Below are 27,595 nucleotides of genomic sequence, written 5' to 3'. Positions count from 1 at the left end.
CTGCCTGTGCTATGAGGACAGTTTATGGACTTAAATCATGATTGCATTGACTGCATCCACAGCTGATTGCATTTTTAATCAGCTAAGGGGAGTGTCTTCTGTAATGAGTGATGTTTAATCTAATCAGTGGAAGACTTTTAGGGAAGATTCAGAAGAGACAGTCACTCATCCTGCTTCAGCTGGTGAGACTCTCCTGTGAAGTTTATCCAGAATCTTCATGGGAACCCCAGCTTCACAGCCTGCCTAATGGATTTTAGATTCTTCCATTCCCATGCTTGTTCAGCCAGCCTCTTCTGAGAATTGCTGAAAGCCTTCATCAGAGTCACCAGTTTGCGGTCTCCCCTAGAAGCCTAACCCTCTTACATTCCCACAGTTGCCCAGCTAGCCTCTTCTGAGAGTTCATCGAGCACCTTTGATGGAGTTGCCAGCTTGTGGTTTGCCCTACAGGCCTTGGACTCCACATTCCCATGGTTACATGGGACACTTTTATAAATTTCATACCTATAGATATCTCCTGCTTATTCTGTTTCTATAGAGAACCCTAGTTAATACAATCAGCAAAAATGCATATAAATATTACTTAGATGCAATTGCCTATATACACATGAATTAATTGTGGAAATAATTAGGAGATGGGGAAGAATTCTGACTCTGAAGAGAGAAATTGGGTGCCTGGAGTGGATAATAAGAATTTTATGAAAATTTATTTTTAAACACATTAAACAGCACATTAAAATATTACTTGAATTGCACTTTATAACCATGGTGGAAAGACAGATGTGCTAATTTCCTTCCAAAGTTAAATACATTGCAAAGTGAAAAAATATGTCAGATGATGATTTTTAGGCATTGGACAACAAACAGTAAAGAACAGTAATACTAAGAGAAGGAAAAAAAAAGGAAGATACACTTTACTAATTTTCTAGCTTACAGTCTGAGGAAGTTTCAAGGCTTCAGTAGAAGGAGGGGAGCTTAAATAAACCTGATAGTCTTCCTGAATAAAGGAGAGAAAATTTGGAATCCAGAGACCCCAAAATATCAAGAATATGCATGACAAAATACTAAACAAGGAGCTGCACAAAATGATAAATACAAAGAGATGTAGAAGAATGTCTCCAAGTATTTGACTAAATATTAATCTATGCATATGTGTGAGGAAGCCTTAGGAAATTCAGCAAGCAACCACTAAGAAAGATGTAGGGGATGGGGAGACAACAGTAATCCTAAATTCACATATACAGGTAATAATTTACATTTCCAACAGCAAGAGTAGAATATTGGGTATTTGGTAGAATGATAGGAAAGTATTTCTCTAGAAGTGCTGAAAAATGAGTCCTAGACTAAAAGTCAATCTGTACCTGAACTAACAAGTTTTACAAGCAAGGCTGGAAAGGATCCAACTAATTCTATGTACTTAACTGTCACATAGAACAAAGGACAAAAATATTTGCAGGAATACAAAGAAGAAAGAAAGAAAGAAGCACTGCAAAATTCACAATATGTAGCATATAATTAAACCTTACAAGACATACAAAGAAGCAGTAACAATAACCAGAAGAAAAAGACAACTAAGTAAAAGAGACTGAGAAATGACAGAGATGATAATATCAGGGAATATTCTTGAAACAGCTATTCAAAATATACTCCATATGGCCAAGACAATAGAGAAAAACATGGACATAATGTACCAAGAAATGGAAGAGATAAGATGCATATGAATTTTTTTATAGATGAAAATTGCAATGGTTGAGATAAAAAATACACAGGATGGGACTAAGACCACATTAGACTGTATATGATGTGTTTTCCATCCTCTCTGGTTTCTGGTTTTACAATAGTTTTTAGTAATTTGATTATGTGAGTCTCTTTAAATTCCTTCTGATATGATTCACTGAGCTTCTTATATCTCTGGGTTTATAATTTTCATCATATTAGGAAAATACAGTCTTAATAGACAATGTAGTCTTAACATTAGAAGTCTTGATATATGGTAATGTATGCCATTCTTCAAGATTTCCTTGGGAATTCTTATTCTTTTGCATTTCCGTATACATTTTGAATCAGCCTGTCAATTACCTCAAAAACAAACTTGGGATTTTGATTGTGATGACATTGAATGTATAAATCAGAAAAGCATATATGTACAGTTACCGAATTTATAAAAACAGTGATGCTGATGAGCAGGGGAAATAATGGTGCTTGCCAATTGTATAACTACATTAAAAAATAATAAAAAGGTAACTGGGCCCTAACTTCACACATTTCACAAAAATTCATTCCAGATAATGTATGTATGCATGTTTTGAAAATAGAAAAATTAAAAGGTTTATAAGACAACTTAGATGAATGTTGTCATGACTTCTAGATAGGCAGAGACTTCTTAAATAGGACAGAAGTTATTTTAAACTTAAAATAAGTTAAGTTAAACTTCCCTAAAATATATCATCATCAAAAGACTTCAAGAGAGTAAAGATGCAAATCATAATGAGAGGGAATATATTTATTATACACATATGAAACAAAAAGCATGAACATAGAATATTAAACCCTGCCTCAAAATCTATTAGAAAAAGGTAGATAATCTAATAGAAAAATGGGCAAAAGATTTGATCAGGCACTTTACAAAAGAAGTGGTCAAAAAGCCATGAACATTTTCTTAGTTTCATTAGTGATCAAGGGTTTGAAAATTGAAATCACAACATGATAACTCTTTAAACACACCAGAATGACTGACTTGAATAAGTTATATCATTCCATGAATTGATTATCAATGTGGAATAAAAACACTACTACAAGGACATAAATTTGTACAGGTGTTTTTGAAAAATCATTGGAAATATCTACTGAAATTCACAGCAATACTCTTCTTACTAGTCCCAAACCATAAAAAAGCCATATGTCCACAAATAATAACAAAAAAATTGTGGTATATTTATAGTATAATAATATACAACAATGAAAATGCAAGGTCTATGATAGCATGTATAATATTGAGGAAAAAGCCAGACAAAAATACTACCCATTGAATTATTCCATTATGGAAATTTCAAAAATAGGCAAAATGAATTTGTTGTGTTAGAAGTCAAGATACTGGGTCATAGGGCCAAGGCAGTTACTGGTGGGAAGATGAAAAGAGGGTAGCTTCTGTGGTTCTGGTAATATTTTCTTTCTTCAATGGTGAAATAGTGGTGGTGTTCATGCTGTGGTCCATCAGAGTTCATCAAGCTGTACACTTATAATCGTGTGTATGCTACACTCCAGTAAATAGTTCCTTGAAATTTAAAATATTAAAAGTAGGCTTAAGTGAGGTGCTAATTTATCAAAAAAATGCTTTTAAAGCATCTATTGTGTCCTCAGCACTCTTACTTGGTATACAAGGCATGCAATGCAGCATCTATTAGGTCCCCTGCTGGCAATTGGGAATGCATTGATGGACAAGATAGACAAGACCTGAGACATAGTGGAAAAGACAGATATTTAATCAGATAATAGTTATGTGGTGTAAATTGTTTTAATGAAGAATTAAATGTTGGAAAACACATGGCTAAATCATTTTATCTTGTCCAAGAATAACCAAGAAAACTCTGAGACCTAACACATCAGTAAAGGGAAAACAAGGTTCTTCTCATCACAAAAATTAACTTGCAAAGGCTTCATGATGCAATAATTGCCACACAGGAAGAACTAAAAGTTCAGTGTGATCCAAGTTTATATTTTAGGGAAAAGTCAGAGATGGCTAAATACCCAACACATTTTAAGCTTCCTCTTCCATAGTTTGGAGTTGTTGCTGGAAGATAGTTGCCCAAGCAGGGACTACATTTCCCTGCTGCCCATTGTATGACTTAATACTCTATTTTCTTATCTGACAAATACATGCAGGAGGTTCTGTGGCCCCAAGGGATGGTAGATCAAGAAAACAGAAAGAGCTTTGTTTCTCAATCACTGCAGTTATCACCAGTCATAGTTGGCTGAATAGAGAAATAATTTTGTATTTTTTAAGCACCAGGAAACTCATGGAAAATAAACCTGAAGAGACAATCAATTTTAGAGAGACCTTATAAAACTCACTCAGGCATTTAGACTTCATTGGAAGAGCAGTAGAAACACCTTGAGGTATTTAAGGCAGCTGAGGATTCAGCAAGTTTTACGTTTAGAAAGATCAATCTGACTACAGGAAGTATTTTCATGTAGTGGTTTGGAACTGTAAGTACCTCAGAAAATGATGTTTTTAAAGGTGGTCTGTTTTTGTGGGTGCAAACATACTATAATTAGGACTTTTTGATGCACTTACATCAATTAGTGCATGATTCAGGATGGGTCTTAATCCTCTTACTGGAGTCTTTTATAAATGGTATGAAGAGGGGAGAGAGATGGAGAGGGAGAGGAAGAAAGAAAGAGAGAGAGAGAGAGAGAGTGAGCCCAGAAAATGCCTTCATTGCCATGTGGCAAGGGAGCAAAGGATTGTTGGCAGCCAATCTTTGGGAATTGTGGAAGAAAGCATTGATTTCTTCTTTGGGAATTGTGGAAGAAAGCAAGATTCTCATCTTGATTGAGACATTTTCCCAGACTCCAACTATAAGCAAATAAATTACCATTGCTTGAGTTGAACCATTTCATGGTATATTGCTTTAAGTAGCCTGGAAAACTAAAACAATTAGAAATATGAAAGAGTGAAGAAAGGTGATCAGTTATAAATCTATTATTGTGTGAATCCAGTGTGAAATGATGTTGGGCTAGATGAAGATGATGGCAGACAGGATAGAAAGAACTGAACAGATTTGGAGAAATTAAATGTCCATTAGTTAAGGCCTATTGATTGACTACATTTAAAAGTGAGGGAGATTCATGATTAACCCTCAGTTTTGTTGCTTGGGGAACTAACAGGATGATACCTAATTCAGGGGGATTAATTAATCAATTTATGGAGTACTCATTATGAATCAAATATGGGGAAGATGAGTTTAGTTTTGTATATAATGGATTTGAAGTGTGTATAAGGAGCTAAGTAGAGATGCTCAGTAGAGAATTGCATATATAGAAGAAAGAAAACAAGCTATATTCAAAATCATAATTAACTCTATTTCCTTCTTCTCATGAAATAATGACATAATTCTACCTAAGACCAGAAGGTCCTATTTAGTGAAGTAACTTGGAATATATTTTTGCAAGTTTTATCAAACCACTAATTCAACAGATATATTGGTATAGTTGTAATTGAATGATTAGCTCTAAAATAAAATTAGAAAGGATGAGAAAGTAGAGAAATGATAGTGTTAGGCAGAGATTTTGATTATAATATAAAAGGAAACTACAGTCTTGTTAGGTTTAAGTGAGGTACCCAGGCACCAACAACAGCAGGATCCATTACCATCTTAGCTTCCTGAAAAGTCAGAAGAAGAGAAATGAGGTAGAGAACTGGAGTCATGAAGGATGCTGCAAGATCTTGTAGTCAAGAATGAAATTACTACCAGAATCTTAGCAATGAGGAAGGGAGGCAAAATGGAAAAAAAATATCTGGACCTCTCACCTCCTTCTCTCATGTCTCCTATCAGTACCTTCCACTTTTCAACCCAATACAAGGCAGATGGCAAAGAGGCCTGTGTAATATGGCCTAGGGGAATCAGCCAACAGGGACTCAGAGCAGAAACAATCTGAGAATGTAATCTCCAAAAACTTCCATCTCAGGGCTATTTTGTAGGGAAGAGCAGGATATCATTATTTCATATCCTGCCCCCAGCATCTGGTTGCTGATGTTAAGTTCAGGGCTAGTGTAACCAAGTGGCTGGTGCTCCCTTCTTACACCTTGCTGGTGGAATAGGGGCTCTGCTCTAGGTTCAGGTGTCACAGAGAAAACTAGGACCCTGATCACCATTGTTCTGGCTTAGAAGGAGGTGGTTCCACTACATAGGAGTCAAGAAGACCTGAGGCTACTTCCCCACACTCCACCCCTAAACATTTCACTTAGCACTCAGGTCCTAGGACAGGGATAGCACTCAGAGAGAAGTGCACCATTATCCTCACCTCCAGCTCCAGAGCCTGGTTTGATATTATGTCTGAGGGGAGAAGCAGGCCATAATGAAGATGGCTCCTAATCTCTTCCAGGAGAAATTGTCTTCATTTGCAACAGAGTTCAAGTTTCAGGGAATTCTTAAAACCAGTGGAGGTTGTAGTGAAATGCAGGTGGGAGAAGATTAATGGTGCCATTGGACATAGATACTAAACTGTAGTCAGGATGGTTTACCTGAGAGAATCTGGGATGGGGACACCTGGGAGTTACTTCTTGGGATCAAAACAAATCTCACACACTGGCCTCCAGATGCCTGAATTTGATGGTTCAGTCTCTGAAGCTTCAGGACATTGATGGAAAGATCAGAGCAGTTTGCTGGCAATTATTGAACATTAACAAATTTGTGGAGTCTGGAAAACAGACAGTTAAAAAGAGCTTTGCCAAATCCCAGGGTGACTGTGCCATGTCAAAGACTTTGCTGGCCCCAGTAGGAGTAACATCAGTGACTTAACTGTGGTGGAGATGGGATAAGGGAGAACATCATAGACTCCATTAAAATAAATCTAAACAATCCCTTAACCACTAAGTAAATAACAAGCCATGGGGTGTGGGAAGAGATCAGTACTCAGAATTGTTGCAATATATTATCTGAAATATGCACTATCCAACAAAAATGATAAGGCATGCAAAGAACCAATTTATGACCAATACATTAGGAAAAAAAACAGGCAACAAAGCTGCCTGTGTAGCCATCAGATGTCAGATATAATAGACAAGGTCTTCAAAATTGTGATTATAAATATGTTCAAAGAACTAAAGGCAATCATTGCTAAATAAGTAAGGAAGATAATATCACATCCAACAGAAAATATCAATAAAGAGAGACATTATTTTAAAAGTAGCATACTAAAATTTTGGATTTGAAAATTACAATTACTGAAATGAAAATTTCACCAGAGGGGCTCTACAGCAGATTTGAGCTGGTAGAAGAAAGAATCAGTGAATTTGAATACAGATAGTTAGAGATAATTTAGTCCTAAGAACAGGATTGAAGAATGAAGAAAACTGAATGAAGAACAAAGAATGAAGAGACAAAGAACAAATTAAAATGGACAAATTCTCAATGATATGAGGGACTTTGTAAAGTCCACTGACATTTTTGTGATAGGAATGCCAGAAGGAGAGGGGAGACAGAGAGGAGCAGAGTAAATTTTCAATGAAACAATGGCTGAAAATTTGCATTTCCTTATGGTAGATTTTAGTTTATTTACAGCTTTTCAGGAACACTTTATAAAAGAAATGTCTTGAAAATGGAGCAAGTGAATGAAAAAACACCAAAAAATGTGAATGGGGTGAAGAGATGAGGACTGTGCTGCAATTATGTCTCTAAGAAATTTGGGTGTAAATGAGGCAGAGTTTAGTCTACATTAGAGAAAAAAGAAATCAAAATCTTAAAATGAAGAAAGTGGAAGGAATCCAGATTAAGGGTAATGAGGTTGATACCATCAAAATATGGCATGCTTTTATGAGAATATTATCTAGTGAGGAATTTTAAACACTTTTTAAAATCATAAATATCACTATGAAAAGGAAGACATAAAGAAGAGTTCTAATTTTGTTAGGCCCAATGTTAGGTTTTTATTTCTTCTGATTTGGTTTCCTTCAGGCTAGTACTTACTGGCATGGTTACTTTAGACTAATGGAACAAGGAACATGGAGGAAAACAGATTATTAAATGAGAGAACATATAGATGTTGCAAGCTTCTGAGTTACTAAATTTCCCCTTGTGATATATACCTTCCCTTGCAATTGAAAACCAATGATTTAAAGTTCTTATCATCATGTGTTTAGAAAAAGCAACCAAAATTTCATTAACAACTCCCATAGCAAGATGACTTCACTTCATAAAGGAAGTTCTTTATTTGGTTCTTGCAGTTCATCAGATTGGTTACCTGTGGATTTGAGGGATGTGATATGTTAGTCAAGTATTTTTTTTGTGGGCTTTGGACTCAATGTTTTTTTTAATTGGATATTGGAGGATTCTGTTTTCTAGGCTGTGCCTCTCTCTTGGAATTTCTCAGAACAGGCATGCAGAATTTATAACCTCAAGAAAATATTTAAAAGAGATGTTACCTCCCCAATGTTAAAGGAATGCTGTTAAAATTTTTCACCATCTTAAAATTGTTACCACGTTTAAGACGAGCAATGTCTTTAAACATCAGAACCTGGAACTTGTGTGTGAGATTCTAAAATCTGCAAAAGTAATGTCAAGCTATGTCTAGACTTTATCATCACCAACAAAAGTGATTGATTGAGAGACTCAGATAAAGGTGAGCATATTATTTAGTCCAGAAAGACCTGAGATGATGCTAGAGGCTAGCATAAGACACAAAATTGTCATTTTAATGAATGAGTAGACTTCTTCAGCTAAGATATAGGTTCTCAGTTAAGCAAATTATAATGAAATATGTGTTTATGCATGCAAATTTCCATTTATTGTCAGTGTGGCTTCGTGACAATGACTTTACAGCTAAGACGCAGTTTTTTTTTTACTGTAAATTTAAGATAATAATACCTCCTTCATAGTATTTTTAAAGATACATGAGATAATGCCTGAAATGTTTACCACAGGCTTTGCATAAAAGTGTATCAGAAAATGCTGGCTTTTTAATTACGAGTAGCAGAAGCCTTTTCCACCCAGCATTTGACAAATATAGACTGATGTAATTTGACCTTTTCTTCCCCTTGAGGACCTTTTCTAGCTTTCATTATTTTATATTCTTTTTCATCACAGTGATATATATATATGTGATTATCTATCTATCTGCAGACATATATATATATATAGATAGATGTAGATATATATATATATTCATGTAATTGATGCAAAGCAACTAAATCAAGTACTTCATATACAAAAGCCTTTACCCAGTCTGATGAATTATGAAGAGATAAGAGGTCAGTTTCATCATATAAATATAGTTATCTTTATTGCCAAACTATTTCTCTTCTCTTCCATATCTCTTATTGATTCTTTTCATGCTGCACACCTCTATCTGATCAATTTCCAAGTCCTGAAAGTACTACATAGGAAAGATATTTTATGCTTTAATTGAAAGGATAGTTTCATATTCAGGGTTAGCTCTCTTGGTTAGGTAGAAACAAGAAATTGCTTTCCAAAATAGTGACCAAAAAAGACTATTCCAAGGATTCCCTGATGTCCAACTCAGGGCAATAACCATTTAACTCCGTATTTGAAATCTGAGGTAGATTTCCATTATGAAACATCAATGAAGTCTTCCTTTGTCACAATTATAACTACTAGGAGCATAGTTCTACCTTTGGTTCACAGTTTCCTTCTTTTACAGATGACAGGTAAAAAATTTTAAAGACTAGAATTTCGTACAGGTAGTTGTCAGTAATCCTACTTGGCTTAATTTTATTTTTGTCAAATTTCCATCTCATCATTTCAACACATTGTAAGTTTATTATAGAAAAAATTCCTTTTAATGTTATCTCATTTTAATTTTAATTTTTGTCTTTTAAGTTCTACAGATTGTGAATCTGTTCAGAAGCATATAGTTTTCCAATTAGATTGGCTTTGCCTGTGTGGTGATAAAAGTTTATTATTATGTGATTTTCAGTTGCGACAGTGTGCTAAGGCAACAAAAATCCATATAACACTATTTCTTTTCACAGCTCTTTCAAATGTATGCCATTATAGGAAACTGGGAACCAAAGCCAGAATTATGCTCCTAGTATTTATAATTGTGAGAAAGCAAAGCCTTCTTTTATGTTTCAAATGTATTACAGAGAAGGAATCCAAAGATCAGAGAGTCGTGATGAATTACACAAGGACTTGAATACTGTTGATTTTGGTCACTGTTACATCCTTAGGCCTACAAAGTGCTTGGAACGTAGTCATAGGAGGTGCTAAAAAAGCTGAATAAATGAAAGAAAAACAGTATCATAAAAAGTAAGTAGTGAAGCAAAGTAACTCAGCTCTTCTGATCTTCAGTATTATGCTGTTTACATTGTAGTATACTGTGAAAATTTTTAGTCATCACCTTTCCATGAAGACTGGGTGATCACAACTTTGAATAAAGCTCATATTTTGTCCTAATAAGGGAAACTGATTTTTGAATGTTTTTAGAGTAATTCTGAATAAAACAAAAAAGTCAATTCAATGAAAAATAATTGTAGACAAGGCAGATCAGTTTCAGACAGAAAATTTTTGATTTTATGCATTTACTACTTTTCTAATTCTTTTCAGGATGTATGCACAAAACTCCAACAAAGCATGGCACTTTAAAAAGCATAGTATTCTATGAGATCTTACCATAAAAAGTAATGAACAAATTTTTTAAAGGCCTCAATATTTAAAATTATGCCATGGATAAATAACATACCTCAACTAACTGTCATTGACTGTCACTATAGACACATAGGGGATTCCTCTCAGCTTGGGAGAACTGGTCATCTATTTCATTTCAAAGGACTCTTCCTGGAAATTGTAGATCATTTCAACTTTATGTTAAATTATTAAAGTAAAATAATATATTTTCATGAAATTACAGGACTTTCAAAACAACTATATATGCATATTTCATTCCAAAAAATAAATATTTATGAGTACTCATTTTAAGATTGAATTTATAGTTTTCTACATTATCAACATAGCTAAGCCCATGAAGCAAAATAATATTCAGAAAATTCAATTATACATCTGTTAAGTCTGTAATAAAATTAAAAGCTAGATTTTCCATCCATTTAATCTCCAATAAACCTGCCCCAATATTGTGATGTTTCCCAAAAGAACATTTATTTCACATAAATAAGCTACAGGGCTATTGAATTTGCCTGATATTCCTTTTTTCTGAAATGGATATTCTCATGCCTTATTCTTCATTTTCCTCCATCTTTGCTGAAATATATCTGCTTATTGAGGCTTTTTCTGACCACCCAGGTATAGTCTATACCCTTTTGCTTGCTTTATTTTCTCCTTCGTACTTATCATTAACATAGTATATATATATGCATTTTACTTATTTATTTGTTAATTGCCACTTCCAGCCTGCTTCCCCTTCTTAGACTGTAAGCTACGTGACCATTGAGAAGTTTCCCACTCTTGCTTATTGCTTTGTATCTAGGGTCTATAATAGTGCTGGGAGCAGAGCAGGTGTACAATATATATTTCTAGATAAATTAGTTACATCAGTGACTATTCAGTAGTATTTGGAAAATAATATTGCCAATAATATTGTTATTATGGCACTAATTCTAATCAGAGAATGAAGAATTCATGAAGGCCTCAGCAAAGATAAGTAGATCAAATATGAATTTAATTAGAAAATACATGATGCTAATTAAAATTTGTATACAGTCTCATCTTTGAAGAGCAGGTAGCTGGACAGATCAAACAGTATTACATACAACTGCTATAAAGGGAAATTGTACTGAGAAAGATAGAAATTGTAACTATGAAACTAAAAGAGCCATTTCTTATTAAAAAGAATGTAGGCATCCAAGGTTCTAGGAAACTACTTCTTTTGCTTCTAAGCCATCTAACTCACTACTGTAATATCTAAATTGTTCTAATAAAGAAAAAGTGAGTGCAATCTCTTGCTTGTGCTAGCTTAACTTGTTTCAAATTAATTTCTCTCTATTTTTATCACTGCAGGTACCTCAAATACATGGCCTTATCCCACTCCTTTATCATATCTTTAACCAAAATAATTGTGCTGATTTCCATTTCTTTGCACTTGGACTAAATTTCCTCTTCTTCCAAGATTTTTAAAAGTTGCTAGAATCAATTTTTACTGTTCACAATCTGAATGTGTAAGTACCGAATTTGAGACTTTTGAACTATGGAGAATTTTCACACTTATGCCTTAAACTTTTTAGAACATATAACAAATACAGCTTTCCATAATCTTCTCTTTTTCTATATTGACTTATATATTAAATACATAAATGTATTTATTTGTCTATCCACTTATCCATGTATCTATCTATCTTTCTATCTGTCTGTCTATCTCTATCTAGTTAGCCAATACATAAATCAAAAAGTAAAAAGAATTCATCATGGGGGAAGAGGAGTGCTTTTTGTTTAAAAACGTCAGGGGTATAGTAGGACAAGAAGACCAGCTTTTAACCTATTGCATCTATCCAGTAGAAGAGTTGATGATGGCAGCAAAAGAGGGAAAAAAAAGCAAGAGTCTAACAATGAGAGATAAATGAGGTGGAACCACAGGGCTTGGTGATTGTGCATGGCTGTGAAAGGAAAGAATCTAGAACAGTTCTCAGCTTTCTGGTTAAGTAACCAGTTTATATGTAATGTTACTCAATTCAGTAACTCATGTTACTGTCCAAACAACCATAGAGAAATATCTATTTCCTAACATTAATGCATGTACATATTGTCTAATATAATTGTTACATGTTATCTTTATGGTTTTGAAATTGAAGCATCTATTTCATTTGCATAAAAGATGAAGGGCTTATCCTTATCCTTTTCAATTATTTTTGTTCCTTCCAGATAACTTCAGCAGTCCAGATTCAGCTAACAAATGGAGAAATAAGTTAGTTGTAACTGAATTCATTTTGCTGGGCTTGTCTAGCTCTTGGGAACTCCAACTGTTCCTTTTCTTTCTCTTCCTTTTGTGTTATGGAGCTGCTGTGCTGGGAAACGTTCTTATCATCCTCACAGTAATTACCAACTCTCACTTGCACTCCCCAATGTACTTTCTCCTTAGTAATCTCTCCTTCATTGATGTGTGCCAGGCCACATTTGTGACCCTCAAGATGATTTCAGATTCCTCAATGAGCACAAGACCATCACCTTCCAGGGCTGCAAGTCACAAATATTTTTCTTGCATGTCTTTGGTGGTACTGAGATGGTGCTTCTTGTTGTCATGGCCTATGACACATACATTGATATTTGCAAACCTCTGCACTATATGACCATCATGAGTCAAAAGGTGTGTGCCATTTTGATAGGGGTGTCCTGGGCCATTGGCACTGTGTGCTCAGGCAGCCACCTGGTACTTACAGTTGATCTGCCTTTTTGTGGACCCAACAAGGTAGACAATTTCTTTTGTGACCTCCTGCTTGTCATCAAGCTTGCTTGCTTAGACACTTATGTTTTGGAGATCCTGGTGCTCACCAACAGTGGCCTGCTCTCACTTATCTGTTTCCTTATTTTCTTCATTTCTTACACTATCATCCTTGCTACTGTCCATCACCAAGCCTTTGGTGGGATGTCCAAGGCACCCTCCACCCTCTCTGCCCACATCATTGTTGTAGTTCTGTTCTTTGGCCAATTGATTTTCATATATATTTGGCCCTTTGAGAGCTTCCCAATTGATAAATTCATCTCCGTATTTTTTACTGTGTTCACTCCTTTCCTTAACCCCATCATTTACACACTGCAGAATAAAGATGTCAAAGAAGCTATGAGGAAGTTAAGGAACCGACACATGGATTCCAAGCAGCTCTTTTAGACAACTGTGAATAAGCAACACAAATCTCTGCTTCTCAGTCTTTTGTAGAGACCATGTAAGATTGTTATCCTTGTTTTTCTATCACAATTAGTTTTTTGCTTTTAGAAGACTTAAAAGTGGTGATCTAGCTTTGCTAAATACAGTGGTATCTCATTATTATGATGCCAATTCCTATATTTTTGGCTTCCTTATCTTCTCTGAAACATGGCAATTACATATGTTAAACATCTAAGGATTCTTTCCCATTCATGAAGGCATCATTTTTATTATTATTTTTTTTGCATTGGCAGCCACCAGAAATTGAACTCAGGTCTCCAGCAGGACAGGAAAGAACTCTGCCTGCTGAGTCACAGTGGCCTACCCCTCTTGAAGCATTTTTAAATGAGCTCCCATTAAGCAATTTGCTAACTTATCTGATTCAACTGGAGTAGCACAGAGAAAAAATTTGCATTATTTGAATTAAAAACAGAATCTGCATTTTCATGATAGGTGATATGAAGTCTTTACAAATGAATGCTGGGTGGGCCATGGTGGCTCAGTGGGAAGAACTCTTGCCTGCTATGCCAGAGGACCTGGGTTCGATTCCCGGAGCCTGACCATGTTAAAAAAAAAATGAATGCTTCTCTGTGTTTATCACTTATAGCTCATAAGCAACTAGTTTGGGTTCTACAAATAACTCCAACATTTTCAAATCCATAAATATGCATTATGTTTATAAAATCAAACCCTTATTACATTTACCATTTGTGCTTAATTTTAAAGATATAAGATGTTGTAATAGCAATCATGAGGCTGAGAATTGTTCTTCTGGCTTTGAAACAGTACATGACATCAGAAAATATAATTCTTAGTAAAATTATGATAGTACTCTTACACCCTCTGCGAGACATGTTATGGCATTGATATGAAAATTCTCTTTATTTTTTATAATAAACCTTCTGTTAGTTGCACTTCACTGCAGTAAATCTCAACTGTCAGTGATTTTGTTTGGTTAATTTTATTTGGGAGGGCAATTTTAAATTAGTTGCAAAAGCGTATACCTTAGAATTAAAAAATATATTCCATTCTCTTTCTTTTTCTCAAATTTTAAGTGAAAATTCAGAAACACCTACCAAATATTGGGAAGAATAAGAGAAGAAGGACAAGTATACGATTATTTGATTACTTATCAATCACAAAATCTCTCACTCTCATCACTGGATGATTTATTTCATGCAAATATCACTGACAGTTCAGATTTACTACAGTGAAGTGCAACTAACAGAAGGTTTATTATAAAAAATAAAGAGAATTTTCATATCAATGCTATAACATGTCTCGCAGAGGGTGTAAGAGTACTATCATAATTTTAGTATAATTACATACATAATTTCAATTCAACTTTAATATAGTTGCTGAAATGAAGATGTGATTTTGTATTATAAATTCCTAAGGCAAATATTCTTTTATTTCTAACTATGGATTGTCAATGTTCCAAAAGTTTAACAAGTAATTACATCTAGTAAGTGCCATAAAGATGATATAATACCCAAAACATTGATTTTCAGGTAAGTTAAGTTGTCTTTTCATATAAATGAGGCATGTAATGGGTTAGAAAGCCAATGGAAAACTAGATTGTCCATCACTGATTCTCAGAATTTTATGTGGTTCAATGGGTTCCATAGAATTTTGATCTTGTTTTCACATTTAGATATCCATATGTAAGTCTTATTTCTTGGATTACACTTTAATGAACTCATTAATTAACAATGTGCTGTACAAATAACACTGTACTGGGCAATGACAGGTTTTACATAAAGAGGCAAAGATCATAGTGCCCTGTTAAGGAAAAGATTTCAAACCGATTACTTGACTAATAAACAAGTTCATAAATGATTAGGTAATGAAGTATATTATATTAATTCTTAATCATATATATTGTGTTAATAATCTCATTGTGATACAATTCAATCTCTTCAACACAATGTGGCTCAATGTATTTCAGCAATTTTTTTTCCTTTCTTAATTTATGCCAGACACTGCAAATATATGAAAGAGTGTAAGGAAGAGGTATGGTTTCATGAAAATGACAGCCCATATTAAGGAATCAGAATCAATGTAAATTTCTAATGAAAAGGGGCTACCTCTGTGTGAGGGTTCTAGAAAGTTATTTTCAGGTGAGGACACTTATTTGGCCAACCAACAGGATATGTCATAACTTGACAGTAACTGAATGAATTTGCTGCAGTTCAAATTCTGGCTGAGGTATATACCTAAAGAAACTCCAGCTTGTTTATATTTTCAAGAAACCTGAAAAAGAAAATTTTCAAATTACAGTGAATATTATAATTGTGAAACAAAAACAAATGATCGTAGCATTGTGCTTAGAAAAGAAGCCAAATTATTTGTAGGTGTTTTTGGTGAATCTTTGTCAAAATTAAAAGTTTTGATTAACTAATTGACATGTGTGAGATCATCAAACTGGTAACCTGAGAGGAAATTCCCAACTGAACAATTTGGGGATGGGCTCTGTATTTGTCTTAGTGACTCTCTCTCTCTTATTTTTCCATATATTCAGGACTGAGTCTTCTCTTACTTTTTGTGTTTTAATATCCCTAATCAGGTAAAAATCAAACCTTACTGATGTTGAAATCTCTAATCCAGAGCTATCATTTGTTCTCCAATTGGCTTATAGAATTTAGCATTCAATTGACAAAGTAATTTCATTATTTCTTAAGTCTAATGTGAAATATCATGAGAAGTAAATTCAAAGAAAAATATACAAATACTAAAAGTAAAAAAAAGAGCAATTAAAGCCAACAGAAAATAAGCATTTAAATCTAATCAATAAATAAATGTTATTTTTCACTTTCAGATTGATAATGAATAAAATGAAAGGAAAGTATTAAATGGTACTGAAGTTTTAGAAATACGGGGGCTCTGCTTTGTCAAAAATTATTTTATACTTTTCTGGGGTACTTAATAATTTCAAACTGGTACACATGTTAACCATTAAATATAATTCACCTGATTAATTTAAAGAGAGAAAATACATAATTATTTCAAGAAGTAAAAATGAATGGATAGTAATCAACAATCATTGTTGGAAAAAAAACATTTAGCCAACTAAGAATAAAAAGTGTCTTTGCCTGAAAACTTCACTATCAGGGCACAGGTAGCATAAAGATACTTGGGGATGATACTGTTATCCACTCTACATATCTGGAAGTCCAGTCCAAAAGGAAAATAAGTAATAGCAATAAACACAATGCTAAACTTGGATTAGGGGAGGCAGTGGTTTATAGCATATATGATTCAAAAGGACTTTAAAGTTCAATTCGTTGAATGGATCCCTAATCGATCTGATATAGGTGATACCTATATAATGCATGTTCTAGTTTGCCAGCTGCTGGGATGCAATATGCCAGAAACAGAATGGCTTTTAAAAAAGGGAATTTAATGAGTTGCTAGTTTACAGTTCTAAGGCCAAGTAAATGTCCCAACTAAAACAAACCTATAGAAATGTCCAATCAAAGGTATCCATCCAGAGAAAGATACCTTAGTTCAAGAGGGCCAATGAAGGTCAGGGTTTCTCTCTCAAGTGAGAAGGCAGATGGTGAACATGGTCAGGGTTCCTCTCTCATCTGGAAGGGCACTTGACAAACACAGTGTCATCTGCTAGCTTTCTCTCCTGGCTTTCTGTTTCATGAAGCTCCCTGGGAGGTGTTTTCCTTCTTCATCTCCAAAGGTTGCTGGCTCATGGACTCTCTGCTTCCTGGTGTTACACCGTTCTCTGCTCTCTCTGAATCTCATTCTCCAAAATGTTTCCTCTTTAATAGGATTCCAGAAATTTATCAAGACCCACCCAAATGGTTGGAGACATGCCTCCAGCTAATCCACTTTAACAACCACTCTTGATTAAATCACATCTCCAGGGAGATGATCTGATTACAGTTTCAAACATACAATATTGAATAGGGATTATTATGCCTTTATGAAATGGGATTTTGAAACATGGCTTTTCTAGGGGACATACATCGTTTCAAGCAAACACAATGCATAAGAATAACCTCCAGGATAACCTCTCGACTCTGTTTGGAATCTCTCAGCCATTGACACATTGTTTTGTCTCATTTTACTCTTCCTCCTTTTGGTCTAGAAGGTTTACTCAATCCCTTGATGCTGAGTTCCAGCTCATTCTAGGATTTCTGTCCCACATTTTCAGGAAGGTCCACACTCCTGGAAGTCATGTTCCACATAGAGAGGGGAAGGGCAGTGAGTCTACTTGTCATGTTAGCTGAGAGAGACCATATCTGAGCAACAAAAGAGTTTCTCTAGGGGTGTCTCTTGGGCTTAATTTTAAGTAGGCTTAGCCTCTGTTTTGCAGGAATAAGGTTCATATGAACAAACCCCCAAATTGAGGGCTCATTGGCTCTGTTTTTAAACAGACCATACAGTCACACACCATAAAACCTTTTGGAGTATACAATCAGTGACTCTTGGTATATTCACTACAACCAATTTGAGAGCATTCTCATTGTTCTGGGAAAAAAAATTCCCATACTCCTTATACCCCCCTGTTATTGATGCTTAGTTTTAGTATAGTACCTTTGTTATGATTGATGAAAGAATGTTCAGTAACTGTTCACTATAGCCTTCAGTTTCCATTAGTATTTTCCCACATATCACCCTATTATTTACACTGGTAATAGTGATATACATTTGTTCTAGTTCATGGAAGAAATTTTGTATACTTGTATAATTAATCCACATCAAGTTTTTTTGTATACTGTATGGTGGAGATGACTTTTCATTCTTTTTATGACTATCCTGTTATTGCAGCACCATTTGTTGATTTTTTTGTTTGTTTTCAGAAGTTCATGGGCTGAGAACCAAACCCAGGTCTCAATCCACGTCAATTTTTGACACTTCCAATGATGCTGTTCTAAAGTGCTCCTGAACCAGAATGCCTACTCAGCGAAATTATTCATTCTTCTATCTTTATTTCTACCACGTAATATCTTTCTCAACAGAGCAATGCATTTATATACTTCTACTGCTTTGTCCATTTGTAAAATCTTCAAGGTAATGCACTATGTCTTGTGAACAGCTCCAAACAAAATCACTCATGTAATTATCCCTAATGAAGGAAATTTCTGCTGCCTCCTCTGGGTCTCTTGGTCACTACAATTTACACTATAATTTGTGGTGTCAAGTCCCTAATTAGCTTTTAATTATAGTGATGTTTTTTCTTTTTTCTATATACTGAGGACAATGACAGTTGAAAAGAGTGAAAACTGAAGTCTGGAAGTACATGGGTGCTCTTTCTTTGCCCCCACCCAATGCATTCTGAAGAATTTTGCTCCAGGTAGAAGATATTACAAGGCAGGGACAAGAAAGCAGCCAGTCCATTCTAGCCTCCAGATTCAGTCAGACCAGAGGGCACATAGGCAATTATCATCAAAACCCATACTTAAATTTTGAAAACTCTGTGTGCATTTTGTCTATTTAACTATTGCTAAAATATTGGACTCTGAAAAGTGATTGATGGCTATAATACTTTGCAAACCCAGCTGTTTGAATATTTGATTGAATATACTGTTCAGTTCAATGCAGCCTGTTGTAATTATTTTCAGCACTGAGTTAGTTTGCTTTTCTTGGATCATGCTTTCTAAAGCCAGAAAAGAACAGAATATGACAATTTAGGAAAAGTAATTCTTATTCTTATCTTTTCTTTGGAAGTGAAACTGAGAACCTTGAAGAGTATGTGGTTTGTCTAAAATTTGTAAAATTTAGTTAGAGAAGTAGAGCTGTTATTTTCTAAATCCCAGGCTAATACTCTATAATACATAATATCTTTGGACATTATTATTGGATTGGGCTTCTAATTTAGAACTGACCTTGTTAATTAATGACAAGAAGATTCTAACATAAGTTTATTATAAAAGTCAAATTATTTGGCTATCTAACTACTTGTGAGAAAAACACATGTATTCCATATATGATTTCTATTTTTAGCATCTTATTATTATTAAGGTAAAATTCATTATTTTGTTACTGTTCAAAATGTTTGACTCAATTATATGGCATTCATGTACATCACATCCCCAGGAAGTAGGGGGGAAAATCATACTTTAAATTGAGAGAAAGTGAGATGAAGAGAGAAGTCTTAATAATTCCTATATGTGGCTTTGATAAAATGACATGACATTCCTGATACATCACTGTTTTTACAGACCACAAATCATATACCAATCATTGTCATTGGTGATACTTCCTAAAAATTATTCTTGCTAAATTTTTTTTTCTGATCATAAAAAACTTATATGAAAACATTGTAGGTGTGGTTGCTGAGGCTTCCCCTTGAAAACACTGTTTTAACTTCTAGATGAATTTCTATCATATTTCTGGGCCTGTTTGATGAGGTTAAGTTGTAAGATAGCAGTTTCTTACATATGTGGGTAAATCCTTTCTACTTGACACTGGAATGAATGCCAGGAATCAATCTTCATGTGACCCTTAGTGAGTTATGATTGGTTTTTATTTCTAGATTTCTTTGAGAGTTGTCATTATCTAGTTTATGGCTATTGTAAAGAGAAGCAATATTGCTACAGTTAGGCTAAATCCTATGCAAGTTGTGAAATAGGAGATTTTGTTTCGTCCCTTTGATCTGCTCCTTTTCTTTCTTTCAGATTCTTGACTGCTTTAAGTGTTCTCCAGCTCCAGGGAACTCCACTGGGATACTCCATCCAACCCCGTCAAACTTCTTTGAAGTCAGCCCATCTTGGCTACAGGATACCCTGGGCCTGTTTCCTTCCTTAAAAACAAATTTCCTTATGACCCATTTCCTCAGGATAGAGTCAGTATTTTCTTAGAAGAGGTAGAAGTCACAAATAAATATTTCTAAGATTCAATTACTATAGGCTATAGATATCCCCATACTTTCTATTTTATCTTATGTAAATGAAAGCATTTTCTCAGTATACTTCTGAAATCCACTAGCCATCATTTTTCTCCACAGTGACTGATATACTTCTGACCTGGATTTAATGGGTAAGGGATAGGTTAGTGACAGCAGAAGGGCTTGTGAAAGATGCACTTTTGGACTGGTAGAGCTCCATGGCTCAAGTAAGTTATACTCATGCTTAATTTATTTCACTTGCTATTCATAATATATATCCCAGACAAAACTATTAGGGACATATTTATTTGGCAGAATTTCAGAATGGAAGGGACCAGAAGGTCACTTAGCACAATCCTATATGCATTCACTAATTTACTCTAAAATACTATAATAAATGAGAAATTGACCTTTACTTGAGCATCTACTCATGGGAAACTCATTCTTACATGTCAGACTGCACCATTTGAGCAGATATAATTTTCAGAAAAGGGTTTATTTTGATATGAATATTCATTATAAAGAATGTTTACATATGTATAGTCATCAATATGTATGAAAGCATTCTCAATTGCATAACTTTAAAAATATTTTGAAAAAATTTAAGGTAATATTATTCTCAATACTTAGTATTCAAAGACAATGAGCTCTAAAAAGCTACATTGCACACTCAATATCATGTATCTTCCCAATGATAAAACTGTGCTTTTAACCTAGACTCTTTTTTCTTCCAATAGCTTTATGTTTCTATGTTAGTACAGTAATTTTATGGGTTTATAAAGACAGTCCTTTTAATAAATGATAAAGTTACTCATGATTCATTTAGTAAGGAATATGCAGGAGAATGAGGGCCCATCATCTTCTCTAAATGAAGAAAAAAATGTGACTGTTACTGAATAATCCATGCAGAACAAGCAAGTATTGAAACTAACTCCACTATCAGCAGTTCCTAGCACAGTGCTATGGGAAAGGAGATATTTAAATACTTGTACAAGGATAATCACTATCTAGAATTTTAACACCATAGATTAATTTCCTTTATTTGTTAATTTTGTTTAAATAGATTCATATAGTACTTACTCTTTTGTGTCTAAGTTTTTGTTTGACATTAAGATTATGAAATTCTATTCCTCTATGGTAGGAGTTCACATTTCTTTTTTTCTTTTTAGATGACTTCATTCCTTAAATTCATTTAATTTGATGAACCAATTTGTTGAACATCTCCCCTCCCAACCTCACTCATCCCAATCTTCCTTTTTTAATAGAACTTTATACTGTCTTTACAATTTATAATGATGCATATAAACTAAGACACATATATAATAGTAGGAATTAGAAACCCTAAAGACTGAGGTGGATTGAGAAATCATACTCATGTTTAAATCATTGATTATTGTCTTTCTTTCTTATTCAGGTAACTGAAGATAAATCCCCTCCAAAGATAAATCATTCTCGGGTGATGGAATTTGTGTTGTTGGGACTCTCTAGTTCTAGGGAGCTCCAGCATTTCTTGTTTGTAATATTTTCACTACTCTACCTATCTATATTGATGGGAAACTTTCTCATCATCCTCACTGTGACCTCAGATGCCCACCTTCAAACCCCCATGTACTTTCTTCTTGCAAACCTCTCTTTTATAGATATATGTATTGCCTCCTTTGCAACCCCCAAAATGATTGTAGACTTTCTTGTAGAGCATAAGACTATTTCGTTTAACAATTGTCTGGCTCAGATTTTCTTTGTGCATCTTTTCACTGGTAGTGAAAGGGTGATCCATGTATCCATGGCCTATGACCGTTATGTTGCTATTTTCAAACCTCTCCACTACATGACAATCATGAGCCGCCAAATTTGTATTATTCTGGTCCTCATTTCCTGGAGTGTTGGTTTCATCCATACTACTAGCCAGTTGGCATTTACTGTTAACCTGCCTTTCTGTGGTCCTTATTAGGATAGCTTTTTCTGTGACCTCCCTTTAGTGTCCAAGCTGGCCTGCATAGACACTTATATTATCAGCCTGCTAATAGTTGCAGACAGTGGCTTTCTTTCTTTGAGCTCCTTTCTCCTCCTGGTCATTTCCTACACTGTGATACTTATCACGGTCAGGAAACACTCCTCTGCCAGCATGGCAAAGGCTCGCTCTATGTTGACCGCCCACATCACAGTGGTCACATTATTCTTTGGTCCATATATCTTCATCTATGTGTGGCCCTTCAGTTGTTATTCAGTTGACAAAGTACTTGCTGTGTTCTACACCATCTTTACTCCCATTTTAAACCCAGCCATCTATACTCTAAGGAACAAAGAGATGAAGTCAGCTATGTCAAAACTGAAGAGCAGGTATTTTAAGCCTGGCCAGGTTTCTGCAGTCATAAGAAATGTTCTTTTCCTGGATGCAAAGTAAATTTAAAAGACTGTTACTTGAGTTTTGCCTCTATACTGTTAAATATCGGTCCCTGTGATGTTTGCTTAAATTAAATGGTAAGGTTGATAATAAAACACACAACAAATTTTAGCAATTTTAACATTCTCTTCCATTTTGCTTTATTTCTTCTTTCATAAAAACTAAACAGTTTTAAGATCAAGAGTTATTGGCTTTGAAGTATATGACATTTATTTGTAAAGTTTAAGTATGTTGGGTTTTCTATGGGGGAAAATGTACTGTTCAGATCTCAATTAATAGAATATTTATATCCTAATGTAAATAAGGAAGTACTTATTTTTAAAAATATTTTTTTAATGTTAATAGCAATATGTGCATGCACTGCTTTGCCTCTTTCTATGTTAAATCTCCTGCTTTCACAATAGAGCACTCTGTACACACTCTTCTGACTCAGTTATTGGGTGACTCACAGTTTTGCCAATTTTCAGGGTGCCCCTGTGTTCAGTCCAGTCTCCAGCAAAAGTGGCACTTATGCTCAGGTCCTTCCACTTATGAACAAGGTCACCCGATTAAATTGAGGTAATAAATTGATGAATAAAAGCATTGTTTTTATTCTCTAGCAAAGGCCAAATAGCTTAGTGATAGTGCTGATTCATATCATTCTGGAGAAAAGACTGCATTCTGAAACAGAGAACTACCTGTTGATTTTAAAGCAGTTCTCAGAATGCTACTTGGCTTTAATAGGGAATGAGTTCCTGACTGTGGGCTACTAAGTAATTTTGTGACTGGAACTCCTCAACACTTGTCACAATTTCTAGCAATCAAAGTACCAAGCTATTATATGGTGCAAAGTGGTACATGTGGGATCAGGCTGAAGAAGGTCCAAAGGCACAAGAAATCCACATGGACAGGTAGGTAGACCCACAAATCTTAATTTTGTTGCATTATCACTTTTCCTTCAGATCAAATTTATCAGCTCATGGGTAAGTTGCCATAACGAGCTGAAAGAGCAAGAAGAGTTCTGTCTTGATTTATGGATAGGTCTTTCTCTGTCTTGGTACCTGCCAAAAAATAGGTTCTTTTTGCATTGCAACCCCACTCTGGGTGACCTAAAATAAGCTTAGTGTGGGAAAATCCTTTTCATGGGCAAAGCCTTGAGCATTTTACTTGGTTATCAACTTTGGAAAGAGAACTGCTCTTAGGTACAAATAACAATGAATTCCCAAACGGGGGAGATGGCTTGGTCAGTTTATTAAGGACCACAGAGGAATAGCATTGGAAAATCAGAGAAAGGCAGTCTGGAGAATAAGAATCAGGGAAGGCCTAAATGATCGGGTACACAATTTATCGGTCTTAAAACAATGCCCGGTCTATACTGCTTCACAAAGAAAGCAATCAAGATGTGGAAAAGAAGGGAATTTTGTTCTCTCTTGCCTCAGTGCTTACACAATGGGTCCATGAGTGAAATAACCATGGAGTTTACAAGTCCAATTACATTATATCTGATCGTCAATGGAGAAGGGTGATTTATCATTATTGGAATTGATGCCTACTCCAGATACAATTTTCTCCCCTTCTCCCCAGCCTACATTACTATTATTCCATGAATTATTATTCTTAGGCTTACTGAGTATCTGATTTATGGGATATGGGATTCCACAAAAAGGGGTTCTAGCATGGAATGAGTATTTTACAATGGAGAGGTTGGGACAACAGACACATAACTTTGAGATACAAATAAAAAAATTTTATTTTTAAGGAAATATCAAAGAAAAATGAGTGGCTTGTTAAAGGTTCAGATAACAGGTGAGCATTGCAATTACACCCACCTGGTATGTGATGAACTCTAAGGCCTTTGGCAGATATTGAACTAGCAGTTATGTTTGACGTTGTGTTATCAACAGCTAAAATATACATATCCAGGAAAAAGGAATAGAATTAAAATCATCACCTGCTCCATGATTCAAGTGATCTATTTGTGCTTCCTCTCAATGCAATTCTAGGCTTTATTGGGTCGAGAGTTTTCATGTCCAGAGGGACAACACTCCTGCACTATTGGTTTCCTTTGAACCAAAGCTTTGACCTGGAAGCATTGGATTCTTTATGCTGATGGACAAAAAGTCAAAAACAACAACAACAAGAGAAACCGGAATGGTTCTAGTGGGAAGAACAGTGGACATGGCTTATATAAGGAGCTAAAGTTCATAGTAAATAATGTGAACAGAGAAGGATTTGGCTGGATTTTAGGGGATTCACTAGGCTGCTTCTTATTCATTTCATGCCTAAAGAAATAAAAAAAAATCAGTTGCAACAATCTGACCTGACCATACCTCAGGGACAAAGGTTTAAGTCACCCAAACAGCCATTCAACCAGGACTAGCTGAAGTACGGGTCAGTGCTGAGGATTATGTGACATGGATGGTGAAAGAGAGAGCCTGTGAATATAAATTTGTCCTGAAGATCAGCTGCAATATTGTACTATAGGTTATTCCAAAACTCTTTTAAAAATAGTTTCATCAGTCACTTGGAGTGTCAGTGATGGAGTGGGCTTATTGTGAGGCACAAACAGATATTAGGAATACAAGGGGTATCAAATATTTGTTATGCATTGCACTTCAACCTCTTGACCCACCTAATCTCAGCACTGTGGCATATAGCCAGTGGTCTACATCAAGTATATGCCCTAAAACACCCCTGTTTTGTTGAGTCAGGAATAATTCTAATGCTTCCCAAATCACACAGACACAACCAGAATTGGAAAGGAGTTCATACTCTCGAAAGCAACCCTAAACAAGGGGGAGTTGTTGGAAATCAGAAGGTAGATACCCCAGGTTCTCCCAAGATACATTGTGCATGGTTAATCAAGGAGATGTTCAGAAACATTGAGCTTATTAATGGACTAGTGCTAACCAGTTCATCCATAAACTTCATAGAGTTTCTTCTTCCATGTTTTACTTTTCCAATGCCCTTATTTCTCACCACTGGAATCACAACTCGAATATATTGCCTTCAAATATTTCTTGTTTTTAACTACTTCTGACAACTGGATAGGTAATATTTTCATTATTATTTACATTAAAATGTTTTATAATTTCCATTTATAGTGTTTTTCTTTGGCTTATTTATTATTATTTTATTATATGTTGGGATTTTCAAGTTATTTCTAGGTTACTATATAAATGATCTCAGAACATACTTTGTGTCATTTCAATCTTTTACATTGAAGATTTGCTTCTAATATAGTCAGTTTTTATAATGATCTATGTTTACTTGGAAACAATATATTTTTGTCCAGAGTTCTTAGGTCAAGTTTTTAAATATGTTATTCAAATCTTTCATATTACTTTTTTTCATTTTCATATTCATTACTAAAGATGTGTTAATTGGCACCTATGCTTGTGGATTACATATTTCCTTTTTAACTCCTTTTTGCCTTATATATTTTTGAGGCAGTGGATGGAAAGATACAACAGAATTACTGTGTTCAAATAAATTAGCTCTTTTATTGATGTCCCTTTTTATCTCTAATAATATTTTCCCCACAAAGTTTAATTTGCCTGATATTAATATGTTTATATTAACTTTTTGACTTCTCTTTTTAGTCACTGTGGTGATGATTTAGTATTTTTCTATCACATATCTGCAACGTTTCTGTATCCTTAAATTTAAATATCTCTCTTGATATCAGTGTATTGTTGACTTTCTTAAAAATCCATCTTATCACTATATCTTTTAATGGCAGTTTGTATTCTTTTTTTGTTTTTGCATTTTTGGTTACTATCTATTTCTTTCCATCTGATTTCTATTTCCACTGACTGCTATGTCTTTTCAGTCTTCTCTCTTTTCTTATGGTTGATTCTTTTTAGTTTCACTATTCCCTCCTGATATCTGGGTAATTATGAATTGTTTTTCTATTCTTCATGTTGCTTCCTGGAAATTAAAATGCCATTCCTTAACTCCTCAAATTCTAGCCTAAATTGGTACTTTTATTTATTTTCAGAAAATGCAGTGGCTTTAAAACATTTGAATTTCAATTATTCCTTCCTAAATTATGGGCTATTTTTGTTGTATACTATAATATTGGCATTAGAAGCACATCAGAATATACTGTTTTCACTTTATATAATCAACATTCATTTACATTTATTTACATATTTACCTATTCTGTTGCTTTTCACTTTTTTCTTCTTTCTGGCAACTCTACTTGGGATATTTTAACTCCTTCCTGAAAAACAATCTTTAAGTTCTCCTTTAATACAGGTCTTCTGTTGACAAAATTTCCTCATTTTTATTTTTTCTGTTTTTGTCTTTATTTCATTTTCAGATTAAAATAAATATTCATTGGGAATCAAATTCTGGTTTAGTATTAATTTACTTTAGCTTTTTGAAGTTCTGCCACTGTCATCTATCTTCTAGTTCTGTCAATGACAGCTGACAGTTTTATTCTGTTGCTTTGAAGATAATGTATCTTTTTACCCTTAGAGCACATTCTAGGTTTTTCTTTTTGTTTGTTTTCAAAAGTTTTTACTATAATTTTATGCTTACTTTGCTAATGGCTTTTAGGGAAATTGTTAAAACTATGTCTTGATTATACCACAGTTTTTTAAAACTCTCAGCCAGGATCTCTTCAACAAATGCTAGTTTTTCTGTTTCCTTCTTCTCAGACTTCAAGTGTATATTAGCTAATTTTTTCACAGTATCACAAATGTTTGATGCCCATTTTCATTAAGACATATATAATGGTTCATCAATTACTATTAACGGTGTGCAACAATCATGCTAATCTCTGTGCCTTTTCATTTTTATCAAATGTCTTAACAAGG

At 34.5% G+C, this 27,595-nt stretch overlaps 1 protein-coding gene and 1 pseudogene across 1 annotated transcript; both read left to right on the top strand.

Annotated features, from left to right (window-relative positions):
* Nucleotides 1–6,081: 6,081 nt before the first annotated feature.
* On the top strand, nucleotides 6,082–13,509 carry LOC143655371 (olfactory receptor 4K1-like). The gene is given in 4 exon segments (XM_077126716.1): nucleotides 6,082–6,180; nucleotides 9,732–9,924; nucleotides 12,546–12,815; nucleotides 12,818–13,509. Coding segments are annotated over 4 exon segments (1,254 nt in total).
* A 7,098-nt stretch (nucleotides 13,510–20,607) lies between these two features.
* On the top strand, nucleotides 20,608–22,793 carry LOC143655370 (olfactory receptor 4K15-like; annotated as a pseudogene).
* The last annotated feature ends 4,802 nt before the right edge of the window (nucleotides 22,794–27,595 follow it).

The sequence above is a fragment of the Tamandua tetradactyla genome, chromosome 14 (assembly GCF_023851605.1).
Source record: "Tamandua tetradactyla isolate mTamTet1 chromosome 14, mTamTet1.pri, whole genome shotgun sequence".
NCBI classification, from domain to species: domain Eukaryota; kingdom Metazoa; phylum Chordata; class Mammalia; order Pilosa; family Myrmecophagidae; genus Tamandua; species Tamandua tetradactyla.
The sequence above is the reverse complement of the archived record's forward strand: the minus strand, read 5'-3'. Positions and strand labels throughout refer to the sequence as shown.